The following is a 25,483-nucleotide window of genomic DNA, read 5'->3' as shown; positions in this document are numbered from 1 at the left end:
GTGGCGAATAATTGTAAAAGTATTTTAATGTTAGGTCGAAGATTGGTACGATAAGAGAGTGAATCTAGAGCAGAATTCGGTTTTGAAATAGTATTTTGACTCCATTGTTGCCTCCATATGAACAGGTCAGCCCTGATTGTAGATGAGGTATCATCATGGAGATCTTGGACATATATTTTAGCAGCTTTTATAATATTTTTATCGTCATACATATTTAAATTGGCCGGAATAAGTCCTTCAAGTGGCATAACATCAATAAGCCTTTGATTAAAACGAGCATTGATTCTATTAAATAGTCAAGATACATTATACATATAAACACGGCCCATGGGGGAGGCCATAGCCCCCTTAGCCACGAAGTCCAAAATTGGTGACAATCCCGGTTTTTCGGGACGTATGGCAACCCTACCATATAGGTCAAAATCCAAGTATATGTTGAAAAAAGGGAATGGGTAAACCAAATATGTGAAATTAATAATGGAGTGATGGAGAACCTAAGTAAATTAATAAATGATGAAGTAATCGATGTTTCGATTGATATTGAAGTAAGGACAAAGGTGACTTATTACGCGTAGCTAAATCAAGAGTGAATCCTTGTTGTATCTATATATTTGTTAATTAAACATTTGGAACCAACAGTAAACATTTCAGAATGGGTTCTAAATAACAAGTTTACCAGAACATTTTTAAAATATTTCTTTAATCGCAATCGAGTGATCCGTAAAAATAGGTAGCATTTTTACGTTATAAAAAATAATCTAGGCTAGTTTTTTTTTTTTTAGCTTTTAAAGTCTATTCAGGGCTTTTGCTGCCTCCATTATTTTTCGCCAATTCTCCTTATTTTCACTCTCTTCTAGCTTCATTCCTGGTGTAATTTTTACCAGATCTATTCTTAAGGATCTTATCTTAATCTTAAGTGTCCATCCATCTTTGCTAGTTACAAACAATAATTATATTGTTATATTTTTTTTAAAAACTATTTTTTTTATTTTCTTACGCGCAATAAAAAAAAATTTAACCGAAAATCGTTTTAAAACAGAAGCCTAAGTTTGGGCGTTAGGATAAATGTAAACTATTGTCACAGCTACGAACGACGTTTCTTTTACGACGATGCAGCCCCGTTGTTCTGATGTATGTTGTGATGATTGATTTAGTCAAAATAGTACCTAGTAATCTATCCAGTGAAACGGGAACTTTAAATATGTTCAAAAGTATACACAAACTTATCGAATTCTGTAGAAAAAAGTACAAAACTCATATACTCGGAGCTCGAAACCGACGAAGAGTGACATAGAAGTAGAACTGGCAAACTAAGAAGTTGATAAGATTATAAAATCTAATATAATAATAATAATAATAATAATAATAAAAGATTATATTTAAGTTGATTATAAATACTAGTACTTATAATCATTAAGAGGATCTATGAAAATATGTTTCCTTGGAAGATTCATAGCGTAGATATTTGTTTTATTTATAATGTAAATTTAATCATGATTAATAAATGATTAATGTTAATGGTTCAGGTAACGCAGTTTATAGTGAGTAATCACGATAAAAAAAATTACTTGCATTGTGTTTACATTTTGATACACACCCAACATAAATTTGCACGAGTGTCTGTTTTTACTATACTCAGGCCCGACGAGAGGGAGGCAGCTGGGGCTGTAGCTTAGGTGTCCGGACTTCAAAAAAGTCCCGGGGTCTGACCAAGTTCACTAAGTCTTAGTCATGGTGTCGAGTTATTTATGGATCACCAATATTAATCGTGCTAATAATTATAGCGTATGCTGTATAGTTATAACGAGTCTACAATAAAGTGAACACTACAATATTGATCTAACACGTAAACAAATAACATTTTCAAGAAAGACCCATAGGCTATAAATAATTTTCATTTAGTCTGTGGACTACTCAATGATTGCGATTACATTATCTCTTTGGTATGTACATCTTAAAAGAAGACACTGGATGTCAGTGGCAAGTTTAATAGGTACGTTGTGTGAGAAGGGCCTGGATTCATTGAATTAATTTGTCCCTGGGGCTCTTGATTTCTCTCCACGGCCCTGATTACACTTTGTGAAACATATGCATTTTTCTTAACTTTATCAGTTACAGAAGTTAACTATGAATGAAGCTATAAAGCCAGCCGATAATAAGTTATTGACTAGAGTTTCGTACATGGTAATTTTCTTCGTGAATACTTGCGAATAGTACATCAGATCAATAGAGATAATCATGCAATTTTACGATTTTCGTAAGGCGTCGACACACACTCCTCACTACAAATTTTTATTTTTTACAAGACTTGAGTAAATTTTTTGTCATACCGTTTGAAGCCTCTGAACACGTTTTAGATGCTAAGTTACAATCCAAATATCAAGATATATAAATGTTTATTATTGATATATTGATAACAAATAACTATAAATTATTTAAAAAAAAAAAAAAAAACCTACAATATTACACAGGTAATATTAATGTAAACAAAAATAATAACAAAAAAATAAAATAGAATTTCATATTTGGTATAATGAATATAGCTTACTTTTAAAATAATATTTAAGTGCACATAATTACTTAACAACTAAAACATTTTTATAGAATTTCTGTTTATTCAATTGAAAATAGTATGAGAAAATAATATGCACTTAAATAATTAAAACAATTATATTTAAAAATAGACTACAATTCATTATATTCTATGATGCAACCTTTTTTATAACAAGTATTTATAAACATTAACAAATGAGCATAGAATACAAAATTTAATGAACCTAATAGGTGTTCTATATTAATATCTACCTACTAATATATTTTGAACAATTGATTTTTGATTCAACTTTTAAAAACTATAAATTACAATTAATACTGACATTTTTAGTTGTACTGTTCCATTATTATTTAGGATTATAAATAGTTCAACATGAACAAATATTTTTTTAATGGGTACAATAGAATTTTAGTTTTGGAACATAGTTTGTCATTAATTAATTAATGTAGACAGGAAAACATTTTTAACAATTCATATTTATCCATAAATACCTCTTTTATTATATTTTATACATAAAAAAAAAAGGTAATTTAAATTCTACTTTACCATATACATAAAATATATAAAAAAAGAAATAGGTATGGTTGGAAATCTGTAATCCAATATTTTTAAATAGATTGAGTCAAAATATCAACATGGACAATTTTGTATAAAAATAGTAGCTTTATACAAATATATTTTACTTATTAGAAAAATGGTAAAAAAATATAATATTGATTTAATTATTTTTTTTAGACATTAATCGATTATTTATACAATTTTAACAAAACGAAGACTAATAAAATTTATAATTTTTGTTAGATTAAATATTACTTGTATCAAAAATAACTATAAAAGTTACGATTTTTATCTAAAAATAATTTATAGCACCTTAGGAACAAGTACAATATTTACTTTAATAATCTAAAACAATAGTATTGCTATTTATAGTATTATACATTGTTATTGTTTTGCAATTTTTTTCAATTTGTTGGGATCAAATAAATTAATTGATGATAACAGAGCCATTCTCTGATTATCTGGTTGAATTAAATGTGGTGAAATAACAGGAATAGTTGATGGAGGAAGTGGTGGTGGCGGTGGTGGAGTAGCTATTAAAGATGATGAGTTTCCAACAACTAGAACAAAATAAAAAATATATATAATATAACTGACATTTTTATTACATTTTTTTATTTTTAGTTCTTACAAGTTATGATGATATCCTTAATAGTATAAGGTTAAACTAAAAAATATTATAATTTAAAATATTTGCTGAAAAATTTAAATATTAGTATGTTCTACATGTACATATGCAATACTTAACTAGAATGATAAAGGGGAAAGTCTGGGTTAATAGCTCCTAAGAATTTATAGAAGAGATACATGGGTCCTAATTCCTATTGTTGATTATATAACATATTTAGAAGAGCTAATCTCCCCTCCAATTGATGCTCTTAAACATATATAAGCAACTTTATTAGATAAGACATTAAGTGGACTATTCACTGTGTGAGTTGTCAATGGACACAGTTTACTGTTCAGTACAATGTGTATAGAGTTATTTTTATGATACTATGAATTAGACTAACAGTTTAAATGGATTGAGTGGTGATATGGTGCCTACTGGGCATATAAATATGAATATTGTATTATCTGTGGAGGAATTTGCAAGGAAATTTATTTATAATATCAAACTAAATACATTCGGGCTTGGAAAAAGTCTATTTATAATGACACATAAATTAAATTTTACCCTATCAAGAAAATTATATCAGATATTACTACTATGTATGTACATAATTCCAATATGGAATTTATTATTTCAGTATAAAATAACATATTGTATTTAAATTTAAAAGTCACCAAATTACAAAAAATAGAAATACAATTATTCTATTTTATTATAAGTAATGAATAACACATTAGCCAATAGGCATATATTATTTTAAAATAAATTATAAACATAGTATAATACGCACTACTATTGGTCGGTGTATCAGAACCATTCGAAGTCAATGTACTGTTACTACTCGAACTATGTGATCTATTACTATTGTCAAGTGAACTGCTATTTTTAATTGTATGAAATTCCTGTTTAAAAATAAAAATAATTACCATAAAGTAATTACAAATGTATATTAAATATATAATCAATAAATACTTACAAAACTTTTAGATTGTATTACTTCAGGACAATTTTCAGAATCATGAATAATTTTATAAATTTTTTTATGGCGTTTTTCTAATGCATTCTAAAAATACAAATTAATTAGTACTCTGTAATTATAAATTTTTGAAGTTTAATATACTAAAATATAATATATAGATAAGTTAACATTTTTTAAAAGAAAAATTAAGTCACTTAAGATAATTCCTGTCTTGGAGTAGTACTCAAAATTCATAGTTTTTAATAATTGCATTCTTAAACTTTATAATGAAAAACTTACAGATAAAAATATATTAACTAAAAAAAAAATTTAAATTAATTGCTTAAAAAATTAGTCTTTTGGTTCTATATTGTACATACTCTTTTTTGATCTTCAAATATTCTAGCCATGCATTTTTCAGCAATTAGAATAAAATGTTCTTTTACTAAAGCCGGTATTTTGTACTTAAAATAGGATGGGTCCTTTTGGTCTTCAACCATTCGTGCATGTTTAAAATTTGTTAATATTGTATTCACATTTGGCATTAATAACTTTGATGAAGAAGGTGCAAGTATAGTTTTCATTTGTTTAACTGCAAAATATTAAGTTATTTTTTTATATATAATCACTAATATTTATGTAAAATTTCTATTATATAGAATACTTTAAAACTTAGGATAATAATTTACATACTTTTATTAATTTAAAGATAAATAGAAAAATAAAAAAGTACTATCTTACTTAAAGTTAATGAAGTTTTTTGTGAAAAATGTTCACAGTAAGGCCTCAATAAAGGTTCATTTTCAGTTAATTCATATAAAATATGACCAAATCCATAAATATCAGCATCATTTAAACTTTGTATACGTTTTTTTCCAAGTTGCACCAAAAAAGAACGGAAAAATGGAGGTAATCCTAATGTACTATTTTCAATTCCAGTCAATTTAATATTCTCAATATCACAAACTAACACATTCCCAGAATGTAAATGACCTAAAAAAAGTTTTAATTAAATAAAAAATTATATTAGATTAAAAATTTACTAACTCACCATAAGGAATATGATTATCATGTAAAAATTTAAGTCCATATAAAATTTGTTTAATAAATGACACCATAGTTTGGTCAGGTAAATAAACATGAGAAGAAGTATCCCAATATTTTTTTAAGAATGGTTGTAAAGGAGTTGTTTGATAAAGTAGATCTCTTAGACTTCCAACTTGAATATTATGAATTGATAATGTATATCCTTCAGGACTTGGAAGTATCACAGGAACATCTATAAGTGGATGCTAAACAAAAATAAATTTAAAAATTCAAATTAGAAAATTAGTTTCAACTCTATAGTTAATTCATATAATGATTTTAATTAATATATTAAAATGTACAGATATTTATTATTTAAACGTTTGTTTAAATTGAACACATGAATTTTCTATAATAAAACAAAAAATACTTCATGAATTTTAGTTTATATATATTTAGGTAAGTAGTTCAGTAATGTTCTGCATTAATCACTAATTATTTAATATTAATGATATCTATACTTCATTGAATATTATTAATATATCAGGATAGTTTTAATTGTTGTCATATAATAATATTAGAATTAATATTGGTTACATTTGAAGTTTTATAAATAAACAGTAGAGTAAAAATTTAAGACCTATAAATAATTATAAATACAATTATTTAAATACTTTTTGATTTTAACTAAGTTTTAATCAAATTTTTATTACAGCACTAAAAAAAGGGTGATCAATTGTTACAGACTAAACTTACTCTAATGCTAGAAATTGATTTTAGTACTGTAACTAAGTCAAGTGATTTAAGTGAAAGATCAGGACCACATTCAGTCCATGATAATAAAAGTTCTTGCTTTGGATCCTTTTTCCATTTAGATAAAAAAGATTTTCTTCTTAAACGCCAACCAATATTTGGTAATTCTTTGGATAATTCAAATTCTCGATTACCTCTTAGTACCATGCCAACTTTTTGGAATAATGATTCTAGAAAAAAAAATATATATATATACAAATTAGTCTTTAAAATATTTAATTATTTATTATACAGGAAAAAAATGTTCCATTTAGAAAAATGTACGTAACCTAATATTATTGCATTCAATATAACATTTTTAGTTTTTTTATAATAATCAGTAATTCAAAAAAGTATTAGATAAGTAAGACTCCAAGGAACAAATTCTAAAATCATCAATCTACATATGTAATACTAGTAATTCCAATTTATTACAAACTAAAATTTTATATTTGCTGATTTTGTGAAATTTTTATCACTCAAAATAGTATTTTCTTTAACTGTATCTTTAAACATTAAAAAGTAGGGATACATTTTACCACTATTAATGTTAATAAATATAAAAAAATTACCAATATCAATAAATTATTTCCAATCCTTAGAAATTAATTTATCAATGGTGTTTAAAAATGTTCTGTTGGATTTTTGTAGATTTCCTAGTACTTTGGCTCAAATCAACTTTTAATCCTAATTTTCATATTAAGATTTTTGCTGTAAACCTTCAAAATTCCTTGTTTTTATATTGATTATTATTATCCACAAAACATAATATACCTACTGTATTGAGTTTAGTTTATTTTTACCTCATGTTAAAAACAAAAAATAAATATCTACCTACCTTTTTTCTAGTTTTTTTGATATTTTTTGATAAAATAAGTACTAAATTATGTATCTAAGACTAAGAGTTATAAATATATTAAATAAAATACCTAAATATATTTTTACCAATTTTTGTTCAGAAATTATTTCTATTAAGTGATAATTTATTATTGATATTAAATGAAAAAAAATGAAAATAGTGGAATTATATCAATTAAATCCAAATATCTAATCAGATTTTTTACTGTTAAAATATTACACCTAAAATTCTAATACCAATATTTATATTACCTTTACAGTATTCACTATAGGATTCTGGATCCAAGAAGCTTCTGACTAGTAAAGAATTGGCTAACAATATATTCTCAACCATGTTGTTTAAAGAACTCTAGAAACATAATACAATTTTGATTAATAAAATAAAATTTAAAATTATTGTTTTTTTTTTTTACTTTATTCAAGAGAAGAAAATCAATAATATTGAAAAATAATAGATTCCATTAAATTTGAAATTATTAAAAAAAGAGACATTTTAATTCCTTATGTAATACATTTTTTGAAAAAAAATAATTAACTTTTGATCCCGTTTCCCTCCATAAATTCTTCTATATAAGTTATATAATGAGGTTAAATATGTTGATAATACGTAACATTAAATAAAAAATTACATAAAAACAGTAGAGTAATATTGTAAATTAGCATTTTTAATCTTTAAACAATGATTCTTAGGTTTAAGCGCATTGGTAGTATCCAAAATGAAAGCGTTTAGTTTTACTTCCACTAAATAAAATATTGTACATTAATATTTTATACAAATTATTACAATAATAAATAAATATTAAAAATAAACAAATCACTTTAAGAATAACTCACTTTGAATTTATACATTTATATGACATTTAATAGACATATATCGTAACTTTAATTTCAGTTGAATAAAATAAAATAAATTAATAAAAAATTAATAATATAATATAATTTTTATACTCAATTATAAACACAATATTTTGAGAAATTAATAAATTAAAATTTATCAACGTATTCAGATATTAATTAATTTATATTAAAATAAACTTTAAAAATTACTATAAAATTAATTATTGCATGCATAATAACATAAATTATTTTTAAATATTTAAATTCAAAACAAAATGTATTTTTGAGTATAATCAGTATAAAATTTTTTCTTTAAAAACTTGAAACTAGGCATACATTGAGAAATCAAATAGAATATTTTCCATCTGATCATCTCTAAATTTAAATTTATTTATTATTGTTGTATTAAAATAAATAATAGGTAACTAGTACAAGTATATTAACTGTGCTCGTTTAATACATTTTAAAAATATAATACATATTATTTGTATTCAAAATTGTTTATTACTTGTAAAGTATTTTGTCGTTGCATTATTAATTTTCTATCCATATTGCCAATGTATTTTTTTGGGGGCAAATCTAAATTAATTTTTGATGACAATTTATGCAACATATTTTGCAATTTGACAAAATCACTATACCGCTTGAATATTTTCCAAGTGCAATTCTCAGCTCCTATCCGAGTAACTTCTATTACATATTCCTTTGATCAACAAAAAAAATAAATAAATAAAATTAACATTAAATTTAAATAAAAATATCTGGGTAGGTAGGAGAAAACTTAAAAAATAAACAGGTACATTTACAAAGAAATTATTCGAATAAACAAAATATAAACAATCTACTAATATTTTAATTTTAAAATTATATTTAACACTAATTAAATTATAAAACATTTTTTTTTCTTTTTTTTGATTCATTATTATATGATAAATTAAATTCATGATTGATCAAATAAATTATTTTTAATCACTTAAAAAGAAAATAAACATAAACAATTTGGTCGGAAAGCAAAGAAAACTAGGTCTCCATTGTTTGTTAATCTAATATAGTTACTCCAATCACCAATGCCTCAATAATGAATTAGAGTGGTAATTATTTATTAAATTAAGAACTACACAAGTAAATTTACCGTGTATCCGTTGGTATTGCGAGTATTCAAAATTGTACATTTTAAAGGATGTGTGTCATCAACCTTGTTCTTAAGATTTGAGGAATTCTCGAACATCGACATCGTTGCTCAAATATCAACACTACAGATCGATTCGGGAATAATGAAAACAATGTTCATGCATCGCGTGAATAACGTCGATTGCATAATCAGTAATCGTAATCATCGAAGACATAATGGAGCATGGCTAGCAAGACTGGTTAACTTTGTGACGCACATTGTCCAACACTTAAAATGGAACGATTAATCTGTAGGGCAAATATTTGTACGGGAATTCAACGGCGAACCATAATAACAACGAGTAAATAATAAAATATGTGTGGTGATAATATTGTTCGGTTATTATCAAGAAAAAAAAAAACATCCTTGAAATATTATCACACAAAAAACGTAACTTAATCAGTGGCAATATGTGGTTTTCCATCGTATATATATATATATATATATATATCTATATTTATATATTGTATATGTATATGTATATATATATATATGTTTGAATTTTTATCAATTTTTAAATGTCTGTATTGTTTCCACACGGACAATATTTTATGTACGGATATACGGTATTTAATGTTCGATTATCTTCGTACAATATAATTTTTAGACATATACTGTACGGATTTACATCCACGAAGAAAAACTCTGTTATTGGGTTGATACGAACTAACGGACGTAGAACAACACGTAGAACAATACGCAGTGGCGTAGCGAACATTAAACCATATGGAAGCGAACAAATTATTTATGACCTACCCCACCCACCCTTCTCCAACTGATGTATACGATACTCGTATAGTTATATGCTCAAATAGGGGGGTGGGGTAGCACCCAAAATAAAGTTGTATCCCCTCTCAAAAAAAAAAAATATATCAAAAAAACTTTAGAAGTCAAAAACTCAAAAAAGTCACAGGAACGGACAACAATAAAAATGCGCAGGTTAGAAGCGTAGGCCGTAATGTTAAACTACAGAGTGCAGAAGCCGTCTATCGAGACGTCGAGTGTCGATGTGAAAGTGTGGACTATTTCAATAATTTAATACATTCAAAATAATATTTTTCTAAAAATATAAATCTTACATGTACATTAACCACTTATCCACGGGTCAGGTACCACCCCCCCCCCAAAAAAAAACCAGAAGCAATTGCTTCTGAAAAACATGATTCGCTACGCCACTGACAATACGAGCGATCGGCGATTGGAAACGACCGAAGGGCAAGGATTACGCGACGACCTCGCAAGGCTGACAAGTGACTCTAAACGGTGCGCGTTAATGCTGCACTCTGCTGGCTGAATATCAGTACCAGAAGAATAGTCTTAATGGGCGGTCGTCAACGTAGCCATCTGGCGGACCGTCAAATCTTTAAGGCCGTCGCTTTGAATACTACGGAAAAGTAATTTTGGGAATACGGGGGGGGGGGACAAAAAAATCAATGAATAATCGTGATCCTTATTACTGTTTCAGTAGATTTCAGCGGTGCATTGATAACTGTTCGAACTATCGAAGTGAATATATGAGTTGTATTAAATTAATTTATAATACAACGAAATCAGTGGCGGGTTTAAAGGTTCAAATGAAGTCGGCAAATCCAAAAGAGGGGGCCTCGTATCACTAACATTCTTAGTCCCGTTTTAAAAAGCTGCTCGCTACACTCGCGTTTCCGCGATACGAAAATCGAAAATAGTACATTAGAAAGAAGGTGATGAAGCGAAACTGATAATATATCATTGTTCATATACTCGTATAGTGTTCATGCTCGGAAATTATATAGAATTCTATGATCAATGTTAATAGTATTTCTATATTTGAGCTTTTCTACTTTGTTTATTAATAACATATTAAATATTCTATTTTTGAAGTATTCGGAGTATTCCTAAGTATTTACTGTATATTTAAATTATTTTGTTATAAATAAAAATGGTAATTGTAAACGATAATACAGTTTGTATTATAATTTTTTTTTTTTGTAAAATAAAAAAAAAATTACTACAACGACGGGGCCCTGTCGGCATTCGTCGACTAAACGACCTTTAAATCCGCCATTGAACGGAATATGGCGTTGTACATTAATTATAATCAAACATTGAACTGTGTGTATATATTATGTTAGAAAACAGCTTTTAACACACCCAAGGATCAGCAGATGTATTAGTTTAACAGATAGTATAATTAAAAAACTATTTAAAATATTATTTATCGATGGCTCTAGTACGTAGGTATCATTCTTCTTCTTCTTACAGTACTCCCTCGTTAACACGAACACGACGGGACCGTAAAATAACCTGTTCTTGTTAAAAAAATTTGTGTAAGCCGATACGCTTAACACGAATTTGTTCGCGTTAAGCGAATTATACTTACACGAACGAATATTTGTGTTATCAGAGGACGTTAAATCAGATTAGCTCATTAAAATACACAATAAAATACGAGTACATTTACTTACCAAATTTTAATATGCATACATATAATAAAATTCATATATAGTAGTTAATTTACATTATTAATATATTATACTATTATTTGAGATACTTTATATATATATTTACTAAATTGATTAAATAAATTAAAACTCACGTAAAAGAGTACTATGTATTGGACGGTTTGAAAAAGTACATGATGGGTGTCTGGGTGAACATAATTTTATAGTTATCCGTGTATTGCTTTCTAATGCTGTTCAACTAGAATTTGCAGTCCACCTCTGGTCTGGTTTGGGAAAATTTGACGAACGTATCAAAAGCTGCCATCACATTAGCTCGAGAAGGTTTATCCACTGGTGGTTCAATTTCTGGAGCTGAGATTTCGGGGTTTTTGTATAAATACAGTTATAAAATATCTAATAAAGTATCTATATGTAAAACAACCAACTATTTCTCAAATGTATACCTTCATTCATTTTTTCATATTCAATCGCGATTTTTTGATTTTGTGGATTTAATTGGAAACCGATCCTATGATACACATATCTTAATATTCCGGGCTACGTTTTTTATTTATTTACTATTGTATAGGTATAAACTATTTATTTACGAGTATTAACTATTTGCTAATTTTTGTTTTATTTTATTATTTATTGGTCATGATATGTTTCATCACAAATGTGAGGAAGGGACATTTGAAAATGTATATAATGAATGCAACTTTTAAATTGCTTTGTGTACAAAAATTTCAAAAACTTATTTCGTGATTTTTCTATTTATTAATATCCAAAATAGATTTCCCACAAAAAAATTAAGCAAATTTAAATACGTTATAAAATACTTTTTTAAAAAATTTTCGGGTACTGATGAATATCATTGGCTTTTAATTTTAGAATGGCTCTCTGTGAAGTATCAAATATAATACAATTTAAATTATCGTAAATAAATAGTACACAATTAACGTTTAATACCAAAATAACATCTATGAGAATCGTTACATCGATACTGGAAATTATAATTTACTGGAATAGGTACCAACATTTAAATTTTTTGAAAAATATAAGAAGTAAAAACCACTTTTTGGTTCTGTATGTACTCTAGCATTCTTCTGTACACATAGCCATCCAGTGGTCGACAATTGTCAAAATTTTAAGCGTGCACTATATTTGATGTCATTTTTTGAAGTTAGATAGCGCTTTTACGTTGTTTTAATAAAAAAGTTGTATTTTTGATTACTGGTAAAATCGAATGTTAATTAGATAGTCTAATAAACAATTGTAAATTAATTACCCTTATTGAAACATTTTAATTCATTATTATTTAGTGAATTTTGGTTAAAAACAATTCACCAATTTTTCACTAGCGGTATCCTTAAAATTACGAGCTGTTTTTTTCTAGTTTATTCTTTTTGAGTAACAAGGATTCGTGATCTACCATGTGTTGTCGATTCTCAGTGGTAAAAAACAATTCAACTTTACTATAGTCATTTATCAGTACGCAGTAGCTGGGTGTGTTGACTCATAACCGAGCAAACAGGGTTTCTCGAACCACATATGGAACTACCGACGATTCAAACTGTTGACCTCGCCGAACACCCGAGTCTCGACCAAAGCTACTGAACACGACACCGACACGAGCAGAAGGATGATCGGCCACTAGCCAACCCAGACAGAAGTCGCTGATTACCCCTCTGGGGAACATGAGGGAGTGTTTAGGGAAACTCACGGTTCCATCACATCCGACGTTTGGGCGCAAGCGAGGAACGCATCGAAACGACTGGGGCTTGGAGCCGACCCCTCCATCCAGAATGGTGGTTCCACGCTGAGAGCGAAGCAGAGGCGGGACGTGATGAGGACAATCCGAGACGGCAAATGACACCAGCGGAGTGAAGTTCTCATCGAGAAGCCGGACCAGGGGCGGGCTATGCAATGTGTTGGAGCCCACCCCACCTCACATCATTTTTTACGGAACGGGGACTTCACGCGGTTTGTCCATTGCGCCCGCCTCGACCACGTGCCGCTCAATGGGGCCTCGACATGGAAGGCTGGTGACCGCAGGTGTAGGTAATGTGAGTACAGATAGAAATTTTAGCCCACGTCGCTAATCACTACATGCGATACACCGCCCTATGCATGGCGAGGCACAACGCCATCATCGCATGGATTAAGAAGGCGGTGGTTCGCAAGTTCGAGGTTCTCTACGAGTACCAGTTTATGAGCAACCATTGCCTGCCCCCGGATTTGGTTCAGAAGAAGGGCTTGAACATCTTCATTTTAGATGCGACCGTCGTCTTCGAGAACAGGATGGCGGCGTTCCAGTCAGCGGCAGCCGAGAAGAAGGTGAAATACGAGGAGCTTCGCTCGGAGATGGCAACTCAGCACGTGATGGAGGTAGCTGTGGTGCTATTTGATGTCGGGTCCTTGGGAGCATGGGATCCCGACAACGACAGCTTCCTACGGCGAATTTATAGCCGCTCATATGGGAAGCTATTCCAAAAACGGTGCGTCAGCAAAACTATAAAGTACAATAGAAATATTTACATTGAACACCTGATCGGAGTCCGTCAAACGGACTAGAACCGATTTTTTTTTTTTTACTGTGTTTTATTCTCTATGTACTATTTTCGTGAGTTGTACTCGATCATCTTTTTTATATGTTGTTTACTATTATTTTTTTACTCATATTATTTTTTATTATCCTTATTTATTACCATATTTTTACACTTCATTTTTATTTTAATTTTTTTCGTTTGCTCAAATATGTTACCATTTATCTATATTTTTTTTCTTGTTTTGTTTATTTATTACCAATTTATATTTATTACTAAAATTTTTATAGCATTTATCACAAATTACTATTTACATGTACTATTATTAAGCCCACAATTATGTGCCCCCTCTAAAAATAATGTATCCCCATGAGTGTTAATCAGCCATAAAAATGTATAATAAACTCTGTTCTTATCAGTTTATCTACGGTCTTTTTGATTCTTGACTCTCGTTAAATAGGTTCCGGGACAGCAATCTCGTTGTGAATTAATTTGGTGTGATTATATCTGTTCTATATGTTACCTCGTGTATTGTATATGGTGTCGTCTTGACTAGGCCCTTCTCTGTATCAGGTCTAGGTGAAATACCACCAGTCGGAATCCGTGAGGACACCAGGTGGTCGAATGACAGACTAGGCCCGACCCATCACCACTCCCACGCACCCCGAGTCCGGCCATACCGCGGGTATTCTTACCTTGAGGTCCTTCGCCGACGCCTGGCCAAAATCAAACTACTGAGTTAGTCACTCGTTCTTGGTCGATCCCCGCTCCCGAGAGCCCGGTGCTGTCCCGATCGGACTCTAAACGTTCCCGCCCGGCAGTTCGAGGTTTCGAGCTGAGGCTCCCTGCTTGTCGGGCGCGTCGAATGCAAAATAGTCGTAAATGGACTTAAAACCGACGTGATGTAATACATAGTAACCATACGGCGTTTTTTAAAAGATCTTTTTCCACGGCAAACGCTCCGCCACAGGTGAGTCCGAACCAACACACCGGAATCAGCTAGGTACCGGGAATGTCCCGACAACCACCGAGAAGAGCCTTTTTACTTGAAGACGACGACGATGAGGCGATGCCAAGGACACTGATAGGTAACAGACCACAGTCAAAGGCGGCCCCCCGCAGGACAGGAAAGGCCCAACCCGCTACGACCAATGTCAGGAAGGCTGTCACTCACAAGGAGCTCCCCCGTTTCACTAACATCGAGACGGGAGGCTCCGCAAAGCGAGCCGTACGGCATGATGCACGCGAGCCTGGACCTATGGCGGTACAACCCGCCCATCGATCACCACCGTCGGACAGCCTGAAGTACAGACACCGGGGCAGGTACCTACGTCCGGCGAACCAAGAATACCGGTAGGTACCAGACCACCGGACACAGGTGGTTCGCCGACTCGGTCGCCGTGTGAGACGCCGGCCAGCTCGTTATCCGGCAGCGTGGGAAGCGACGGATTCGCGGACCATGGCGTAAAGGCCCTTGGGACGATCAGCCCCGACGACGACATCCTCAAGTCTCACCACATAAAGCACTACACGCGATCCTCCAGTGCGCCAGCCACGGAAGCCAATAGGGAAACGTTCGTTGGACTCGTTGACAAACTGACCGCGGCAGCTGCCGTGATCGTCAAACTCCCGGTACCGAGGATAGACTGTCCAGCAGCTATAAATTCTTGGATCCCAACTTTGCACAGGGTATCCAGAAGCATTACAGACGTAACAGACGCCGCGCAGTCAGGCTGATAGTTCAGGGCCAAGACGTGCGATGTGAGGTGCCCGTATAAACCGCCGAGGACAATTTCTGACGAGTCTGGCACCATCCACCTGTGAACCCGCCATATTCCCCCGAGTGACTGGCCGTGAGCCCGTTTCCATGGGCCCATTTTCCAGCGGAGACGTGGCCAAACGTCTCCGGCAGTTTGAGAACACGGCGCCCGGACACGAAGTTCTGACACTGGAGGAAACTGGACCCGGAGTGCAGCGTCCTTAAAGAGATCCTCAAAGTTTGCATCAAGCACAGGAGGATACCTCCAGCTTGAAAGTAGTCGCTTACCGTACTCATTTACAAAAAAAGTGAGCTCTATGACCTCTCGTACTGGAGGCCAATCTCCATCTGTAGGACGGTGTACATCAGCTGTGTGGCGAGGAGGCTCACGAGATGGCTGACGACGAACGATGTGCTGAGCCCCTGCCAAAAAGGATTCCTCCCGTGTGGACAATGTTCTTCTCGACGTCGTCCGCGACATCTACTCTGGGGCCATTTTTTTGGTGAGCACCGCGGGCAGTCGAACGAGGGACATCCAAATCGAGTTAGGTAACAAACAGGGATGTCCTACCAGTGGACTCCTTTTCATCATGGCCATCGATCCCGTCGTCAGCCGTCTCCAAGGTGACAGCGTGGACCATCGCAGATGACCTCTGCCTCATTCAAGACGGTCCAGACGAACTGCAGCGCGGGAAGCGCTGGGGCTGAATCCGGTCAAATGTGCGACGCTCCATCAATCGGAAAGGCGGCCAGTGGACGTTAGGAACACGGAGTTTTAACTGGACAACAGAACCCTCCACCCACTGGCGGAAGGCGAGGCCGCCACCTTCCTAGGCGCACAGGTCGGGTTTGACATTGTGCCACCGATGTCTACCTTGGCCGAAACTATAAACATTGGCTTTAAAATAGCAAGGAGCATGCTCTGTGGTAACGAATCGACGCGCTAAAAACGTTCTTTTTCCAGGAAAAATCCATCTAATGTGCGTCGAATCATTCCCAAAAACAGACTGGGCAAAGGTGGACCATATTCTGAGGCCAGAACTAAAGGCGACACCTTATGTGACCCAGGAGGCATCCAATGAATACATATACGGGGTGTCCAGAAAAGGAGGTGCGGCATCAGGCCGAGGACGACGACATAGACTGAGCATTTAAACTGCTGAACTCGCCCGATCTGCGAGTCTCCACCAAAGCTATTGAGCACGTCACCGTGTCGACCAGAAGGAAGATCGGCCGCCAGCTAACCAAGACAGAAATCACCTACTTCCTCTGGTGAATGTGAAGGCGTGTTCAGGGAGACTCGCGGTTTCGTCATACCCAACGTTTGGGCGCGGGCGAGGAACGCGTCGAAACGGCTAGTCAGCTGGGGACTGGACCTGTGCCCCTCTAACCAACAAGGTGGCTCCACACTGAGAGTGAAGTCCTCGTCAAGAAGCCGGACTAGGGGTGGGCTATGGAATGTGTCGGAGCCCAGTCCGTCTTACATAATGTTCTACGGAACGGGGACTTCACGCGGTTTGTCCAAAATATTATTGGTGATACTGAAAAAGATAATCTGATTAACATACTGAAAAGTAATTATTTTTTCTTAATGGCTGATGAGAGTACAGATAAAAGCACTATAAAACACATGGCACTTGTGGCTCGTATAGTTGATAATTATTTTAATGCAAGTGATTACTTTCTTGCTTTATTACCTGTGAAAGAGGGGAATGCAGAACAACTGTATAATATTATATTGAATTTATGGAAAAAAAAATCTAATCAATTATAAAAAGAATATGATTGGATTTGATTCAGATGGAGCAAATTTTATGATGGGGAAGAACAATTCTGTAGCAAATAGGTTAAAGAATGATAATCCATTTGTTTATAATGAAATGTATCTGTTAAAGTTTCCATCACTAGGCATCTTATGCACGCACAAAATTAGCAAGTTTTGTAGAACAACTAGCCAAAAATGTTTATAATTATTTGAATAGCAGTCCAAAAAAACTTGCTGAATATTTTGAGTTTCAAACATTTTTTAATATAAAACCACATAAACTTTTACAGCTAGCACAAACTCGCTGGTTATTATTTTTCTCTGTTGTGCTGCGTTTAATTAAGCAATATAAGTCTTTAAAACTATTTTTCACTAGATTAGCACTTGAAGATTGTAATGATTGTGCAAAATCGATACTTTTGATATTAACTGCTCCATTGACCCTTCTCTATCTTGAGTTTTTGGAATACATATTACTTGTATTTGATCAACTAAATAGAGAAATGCAATCAGAATCTCCAAAATTATATATACTTTATGATCGCTTTTATGTTCTATACAGGCAAATTTTAAGTAGTCATATTAAACCAGAATATTGAAATTCTACTGCTACAGAAAATGTTCAATTTAGAAATCCTACATATTTTTTAAATCTAGATCAGATGTATTTAGATGGGAAGTTAGTTGATCGCCTATTACCTATGAACTGTCAAATAACGGAGACGAAAAAAAAAGAATTTATAACAAATTGTCTGAGTTTATAAGTAGAAGCCGCTTTTCAGATTTACAAAAGATTTCCATTAAATGATTTGCAAGTTATTCATGAACTTTAAATAATTAATCCTTAAGAAGTTTTTTTTATTTGATATACAATCTATTGTACCATTGGCAACTCATTTTAAAAATATTATTCTTGATACAAACCTAATTGCTCTCGATAATGAATTTTGTTTGTTAAAAAACACATTGGAAATAAAAAAATTAATAAATGATGATATATCAACGTTTTGGCACAAAGTGAGTACATTCAAATATGGCAATGATACTTTGGTTTTTCTCTACTATCAAATTTTGTGAGAAGATTGCTATTTTTACCACATCCCAATGCTAATGTTGAAAGAATATTTTCTTCTGTAAATGTAATTAAAACAAAACAGAGGAATGCATTGAACACAGAAAGTCTTGAAGGGATATTACATTCAAAAACAGCTTTCAAAAAAATATCATGATATGATTATGATATTCAAAAGAACATTTGAATAACATCAATCAGTTTATGTTTGATTTAAAGCAAAAATATTGAATTTAATTATATTTTAATTTTCTACTCTTAAGTATACAGGAAGTTCCTAGTAGTAAGTATTTATTTTCTAGTCATAATTTCACCAAACAGTTGTTACTAATGAGAAATATAATTTATTTTATTTTTAAAATGTTTAATATCTTTTATATTATATAATAGATTTGAGTATATATTTTATAGAATGTTTTGTTTTCATATACTAACTTAGTACCTTATGAATATTGTTTTGTTTGATTTTAATTCAAAGATATAAGAATGTTTATGAATTTGTTATGTTATTTACCTACTGTGATTAAAAAAAGAAATTGTAGATTTTAATATAGAGATCAATTTGTATGATGTTGTCATTATTTTATAATTTATTAATTTTATAGTTAAAATATTTTCTTGTATTAAAAGAGAAGAATACACATCTATAAAAACATTATAAAAAAATTATGGATTTCGTGCATTATCTACGGATTTTTTTTATACATAGTAAGATTTAAAACATTTATAGTTGGCATCACTGTACAGAATCATTTTTGTCTTTCTTCTTCTTTTTCTTCTTTTTCTAAAAATAATTTAAAATATTATTGAAAACGTTAATTTTATTTAAAATGACTAAACAGTTAATTCTTACTTTTTCTTCTACATCATCGGGTGATGACTGAACTTCAGGTGTTTCTTCTTCAATATACTCGGTTTTAATTTTCTTTTCCTTTTTCTCCTTTTTAACTACTGATGTAGGAGATTCAGGTGTTGTACTTATACGTTTTCTCTAATAATTTATTATAATATGTTAGTTTCAGTTATCAGACCTACATATTTATATTTAAATAAATAAATTATAATAGACATAAATAAAAATATTTATGTTTCTCAGCTACATTTTTGCTTATAATATATTCATATTATGAAGCTGAAGAACATTTCTTTTAAAATCTTAATAAAATAACCACTTAAATGTCATTACCTTTTTACTTTCATTTTCATTCTCAGTCTTCATTTTTTCAAATCTAAAACATTTAATTTTTTATTTCATACAATAAATTAATATAACACACAAAAGGAATTAAAAATGAAGTACTTACACATCCTTAAAGAACGTTTGTCTCCAATTTTCAGGGGTATTCTCATTTGGTTTACCATATTTATCTAGCAAACCTTCTTTAATCATGTTCTTTTTAGCACTTGCCTAAAAATAAAAAACCATTTAGATTACTTTTGTATTGACCATAAATTAAACTAATACAACTATCTTGACAACAAAAATCATACAAGAATTATAGATTATTACATGCAAGAACTTTGTTAATAATAAAATTCAATATCTTGGCCAATAAAATTATTTATAAGCTATATACTATAAATAACATACCATTGGTCCAAGACCCCATTTACGGGGATAAGTGTCTCGGTCCATCAACACTCTTTTGATTTTAGCAATAATTCCATGATCACAACTTGAAATTGTAGATGTTGTCATAAGTGCAATACCTAAAACAAAAAAAAAAAAAAAAAAGGAAATAATAAATATATTTATTTTATAAAAAGTTAGTCAAGCAATCAATTATTAATAAAATAAAACAAAAATTAATAAATGGTCAATATTCGTAAATGAATATACAACTAGTTTATAAATATTAATTAATATGTAGCATTGAATATTATTATAAGAGTAATATGGTTTCTGATTAAAACTTCATCAGGTATATATACAAAATCAAGAAAATAGTGACTCAATTATTAACATTAATTTCAGTTATCTGTATTATCAACACATTATAAATACATGAACTTGAAAGAGAATGTTAATAAATTAAGTTATTCATTTTAAGTTATTAAAAATTGAAATTGGTTAATAAATGTAGGAATGCATAGTTGTCAAAAGTAATGTAATATTTTGATGTGAAAAAAATCTTAAAATTTGAATTCACATGGATTTAATTTAAAATTATACAAATTCATAATTACCTAAGGCCACAGCTTCTCCTTTTGTAGAAACTATAACAATTTCCATATTTAACTCAATCCCATCATCATAACGGAGTACTCCAGGTAACATAATTTTAGCTCCATAGCAAATAGCGTTTATCTAAAATATATTATAGTTAAATAAAGAATATATTATAATAGGCTGTACTTACCGCACTATCCTTAACAAATATTCTTTTGTAATTAGTAAGTATACCTTCAAGAGGTCTGACTACTCGTCTTAAATAAGATTCATCTTTATTGTTTTCATACATCCACTGAGCATCTAAAACATCGTGCAATGTTGCAAGGCCATTTTCTTCACTGGTAATTCCTGTTGATTTTAATAAATAATCATTAAGCATGAGTTAAAAATTTTTTTACTTAAGTAAAATGTATATAACTACCAGAACGATTTCTTCGGAGTTCAATCATTTGGCCTCCAGTACCCAACATTAAACCCATATGAACACAAAGTGTTCTTACATAAGTACCAGCCTCACATTTAATCCAAAAAACTCCTATATTACTTTCCTCATCATAATCCAATAGCTTATTTTCATAAATAGTACGAATACGAAGTTGGCGTTTTACAGCTGCAATCAAAGGAGGTCGCTGAAATAAAGCTCCACGCAATGATTCCATAACTTTCTTAATCTAAGTAAAAATTAAAATATTAGTTTGTATTTAATCAAATAAAATAATAAAATATCAACCTCAAGAACACTTTCAACTGGATTATGAAGTTTGAAAACTGAAATATACTCCTTTCCACTAGATTGTTGTGACTTTACAAGCCGAGTTGCTCTTTCAATACATACAACCAGTACACCTTAAAATTAACAAATACATTTAAATAATATTATACCATTAAAATAATTTTAATATAAAAATATTTAATAAACTCTTATAAAATATTATTCAATAATATATTTAAATACCTGAAGTTTTTGGATCTAGTGTTCCAGAATGACCAGTTTTTTCAACTTTTAATATTCGTTTAATCCAAGCTACTACCTCGTGGGAACTTGGATTGGATGGTTTATCCAAATTAATATATCCTGATCGGATATATTCTTTAATATCTCTTTGCAGTGGATTTGACCCAAAGGGTAATGGAGTGTAATGATTTGAACGCACATTTAATGCATCAAAATTCTATAAAAAATTAAACCAGAAATCAGTTTTACTTTAAATATTATTATCATTTAATTATAATATTTTAACTCCTTGTAGCAATTTAAACAAATTATAGCCCTAAATTAAGAGTTAATGTGTACCTGAAACACAACTTCTTATTAAATAATTTATTAACAATAATTTATTTACAAATTAAAATATGAAATTAATTTCTTAGGAACAACTAAACTAGTTCACTTTAGTTATTTTGATACTTGTAAACTAATATTGAATGATTCAGAAAAATTGATAAAATATTATTTATAACAGTTAATAATTAAAGACATATTTTATAAAAAAGTAGGTTATAATTAAATTTATTTATTTTTTTTTATATGCACCTAATTGTTTTGAAATATTTCAACACTGCTTAATAAATTTTCAATATTAATCATATTCAAAAATTCTTAAAATATAGATTTTAATAGAGATCATGCAGAACATGCATGTTATTTAAAATTAAGGAATTAAGTTTTGCTGTCATTTAAAAAACATTGTTTTGTTTAGTAATAGAAAAATTATTTTTATAAAACAGGTGTATGTATGCCAATTAAATGAATCACAACATGCATATTTAATAAGAAGTAATGAAGGCCATTATGTATTGTACAAACAAATCTTGTGGTGAATCTAAAAGGACACCACACTTGCATGAGTTATAAAAAAATATGAAACAATCAAATGTTTAATTAACATGCTTTTTAATTAAGATCATTTGAACATTCATATTTAAAGTATAGTATTATACTATTATAGTAGTAGTATTATAGTATTATATTATTTTGAATGTACATTGTTATTTAATAATAATAATATATTATTTATACTTATATGTAGGTTGATATGCTAAAATTTACCTTCAAAAGCAGGGGCCATTTTGAAGAGTCAATTGTAGCAATTTTTTCAGATGGTTTAATAAAGAATGGAATTTCAGCCTGGACTTGTCCTAAAGTATCTTCATCAATAAGTATTCCTTTAGATTTTCTACTTTTCTTTTTCTTTGCAAATGGTAAAGATTCTAAAACAAAAATGTTTATTCTCTATTACCAATTGAAAGTAAAACCAAAACTGACCAGTTATTTATATAATATTATAATTAATCAAATAAAATGATTTCTGTTAGTTTTTAAAAGATAATTTAAAATTATTTGATGTTTAATGTTTTTGAATATCGTTTTTTAGTGAGTTATGTAAATAGTTCTAAATAAATCTTTACTAAAAGTATAATCAAAATTTAAATATTTAATGCATTTAACCAATATTTAAAATCTCAATTATTTTATGTTTTAATACTTAAGTTGAGTAACTTGTTCAATTTTGAGTATACATTTTAATTGTACTAATGTTTTTTTTATCTATGAAGAACTATGTACAATATAGAAGATTGCAAAGTAATGGTAAAATTGTGAGTTACATTATTGTTTTAAAATATATAGTATGAAAATTTCTAATCTCTAAAATAAATGACAATTTTAATATTTCTAATTTTGTAATTGATCTCATATTACTGTTTCTGAAAATAAGCAAAAAAAAAGATTTTAATAATTTTTAAATTGATGGGAAAAGTAAAGGCTAGGGGTTTTTTAAAACCATAAGTATGATGGGAAATAAAAACATTTGGGATATATTAAGTTATACCAACAAGTTATTTTGGTATATATACAAAACAGATTAAATTATTGATGGATGTTAAATTAAAACAATTAATCATCATTAAATAATAAGGTAAGCAAGTAAGACATCAAAGGATAGTTAGGAAAACACAATAATTCTAATTCATTATTGTATATTTTAGAAACATTACACCATCTATATCGAGAAGTCATTTTTTCGAAATTAATCATTTACGTGATTAAACATCAAAAAAAATTTCGTACCAAATAATAATAATAATAATAACTAACGAAATATTAAAAGATCATCTCGGGTGTGTATCATACAGTTAACGAGTTTGTTTATTGTTTTGTTTTTATCGAACGTAAACATGTATGGAGTAGTTTACTCTCAGTACATTCTTATGACACATAACTAGAAGCAAAAAGTAATTGTAGAGAACCGTGTACTTACGTGGGCTGGCCATTTTGAATAGTTGACAATAATTTGGGCAACAAAAGTTATTAAGACAGTGAAGGTAAAAAAAAAAAAAATCATTGACAAAAATCAGCGAAAAATATTCAACACTTGTAAGGAAGCGATAATGGAAGAATCACGTGCGAGCCGCGCTGCCGCTCACTCGCTTGATCAACATGAATTATAAACATTCGTTCGGTTTTTAGGTTAGTTGATCGTGATACGTCGCACTCCGGCTTCCAATTGATAATGCAGCGCGCCGCATTATCACTCGTTCCTATAGATCAGTGGTTTTCAAAAAATTTTAACAATGTGGCACCAGTGCTCGGCTTGCGGTTGATCGCGGGGGGACGGAGTACCTCAACTAATTTTCAGAAATTTTAGAGTCCTCCTAGTAACATAACGTTATAATTACAACGGTTAACAAGTTTTGGTAACGTTATTTTTTTTCAAGTGAATAGAGTTCTCCTTCTTTGATTTTGTCAAGCGAGCACTGTGCGGCACACTTCATCTCCTACAAATAGTTCGCGGCACACCAATCCGTATAATACGTGCAGCATATTTTTTGAATATGTACATCAGGCGCTTACACAAAAAGAGGTTTTTTAGTGGTCAAACCCTTCCGGAAATTCAGGAAAATTTTTATATTTGTTTTTATATAGTAAAAGTGGTATAATAATTATATGATTATGAAAATGTACAACCTAAACCCCCCTCTCCAAACATATATATTTTTTTTGTACACGCCTGATTTTTATATATAGGTGCACTGTTTACATTCTACTCTATTAGAGGGTTAATGTGTTGGGAAGGAACTCGTTACAAAAGGAACGGGTTCCTGAAACGAGTTCTTTTTGTAAGAACGAATCTTGGAACTGCTTCCTTTAAAAATAAAGGAAAAAGAATATGAACGAATTCTTTATATTGAGGAACGCGAACGAAAATCACAGTTCCTCTTGAAATTTTAAAAAACAAACTTTTAATTTTAATTTAGTTTTTCTTTGTTTCTACGCGTTAACAACTAAGAATGGATTTTTAGTTTATTTACACGATTAATGAGCAATAACATGGGCCCCTACGCATCGCAGTGTTAATGCTAATATTTATGTACTGGATTG

General features: G+C 30.5%; 3 protein-coding genes across 3 annotated transcripts; all 3 read right to left on the bottom strand.

The window, feature by feature from the left end:
* Positions 1–3,476: 3,476 nt before the first annotated feature.
* On the bottom strand, positions 3,477–9,724 carry LOC112690503 (PX domain-containing protein kinase-like protein). Its single transcript, XM_025564521.1, has 10 exons — positions 9,329–9,724; positions 8,705–8,899; positions 7,612–7,708; positions 6,466–6,692; positions 5,735–5,975; positions 5,425–5,676; positions 5,064–5,275; positions 4,702–4,788; positions 4,516–4,627; positions 3,477–3,672 (listed from the first exon to the last, which is right to left on the bottom strand). Exons 1-10 carry the CDS (start codon positions 9,428–9,430, stop codon positions 3,497–3,499), a joined length of 1,701 nt encoding a protein of 566 aa, XP_025420306.1. The 5' UTR covers positions 9,431–9,724; the 3' UTR covers positions 3,477–3,496.
* Positions 9,725–14,650: 4,926 nt separating this feature from the next.
* LOC112690508 lies at positions 14,651–17,794 on the bottom strand. The gene is made up of 2 exons (XM_025564527.1): positions 16,381–17,794; positions 14,651–16,312 (listed from the first exon to the last, which is right to left on the bottom strand). The coding sequence occupies exons 1-2, from the start codon at positions 16,387–16,389 to the stop codon at positions 15,860–15,862; spliced, it is 462 nt and encodes a 153-aa protein (XP_025420312.1). The 5' UTR covers positions 16,390–17,794; the 3' UTR covers positions 14,651–15,859.
* Positions 17,795–19,587: 1,793 nt separating this feature from the next.
* Positions 19,588–24,553, bottom strand: LOC112690504 (H/ACA ribonucleoprotein complex subunit 4). The gene is made up of 12 exons (XM_025564522.1): positions 24,363–24,553; positions 23,153–23,313; positions 22,058–22,274; positions 21,833–21,948; positions 21,524–21,773; positions 21,290–21,450; positions 21,117–21,237; positions 20,521–20,639; positions 20,234–20,337; positions 20,116–20,158; positions 19,783–19,920; positions 19,588–19,713 (listed from the first exon to the last, which is right to left on the bottom strand). Exons 1-12 carry the CDS (start codon positions 24,373–24,375, stop codon positions 19,666–19,668), a joined length of 1,491 nt encoding a protein of 496 aa, XP_025420307.1. The 5' UTR covers positions 24,376–24,553; the 3' UTR covers positions 19,588–19,665.
* Positions 24,554–25,483: the final 930 nt, after the last annotated feature.

This window comes from Sipha flava, unplaced genomic scaffold (assembly GCF_003268045.1).
Source record: "Sipha flava isolate LNK unplaced genomic scaffold, YSA_version1 507_pilon_pilon, whole genome shotgun sequence".
NCBI lineage: Eukaryota > Metazoa > Arthropoda > Insecta > Hemiptera > Aphididae > Sipha > Sipha flava.
The sequence above is the reverse complement of the archived record's forward strand: the minus strand, read 5'-3'. Positions and strand labels throughout refer to the sequence as shown.

Excerpts from the sequence above, each read along its gene's own strand:
- LOC112690504 (XM_025564522.1), bottom strand. Across the intron at positions 21,238-21,289 it reads TATTTGTTAAGGATAGTGCG|ATAAACGCTATTTGCTATGG; the intron begins GTAAGTACAGCC and ends AATATATTTTAG. Across the intron at positions 20,159-20,233 it reads CAAACGTTCTTTAAGGATGT|ATTTGAAAAAATGAAGACTG; the intron begins GTAAGTACTTCA and ends TAAATGTTTTAG.
- LOC112690503 (XM_025564521.1), bottom strand. The coding sequence starts at position 9,430 with ATGTCGATGTTCGAGAATTCCTCAAATCTTAAGAACAAGGTTGATGAC. Across the intron at positions 7,709-8,704 it reads AACGACAAAATACTTTACAA|AGTTCTTTAAACAACATGGT; the intron begins GTAATAAACAAT and ends TTATGTTTCTAG. Across the intron at positions 4,628-4,701 it reads TAATACAATCTAAAAGTTTT|GAATTTCATACAATTAAAAA; the intron begins GTAAGTATTTAT and ends ATTTTTAAACAG.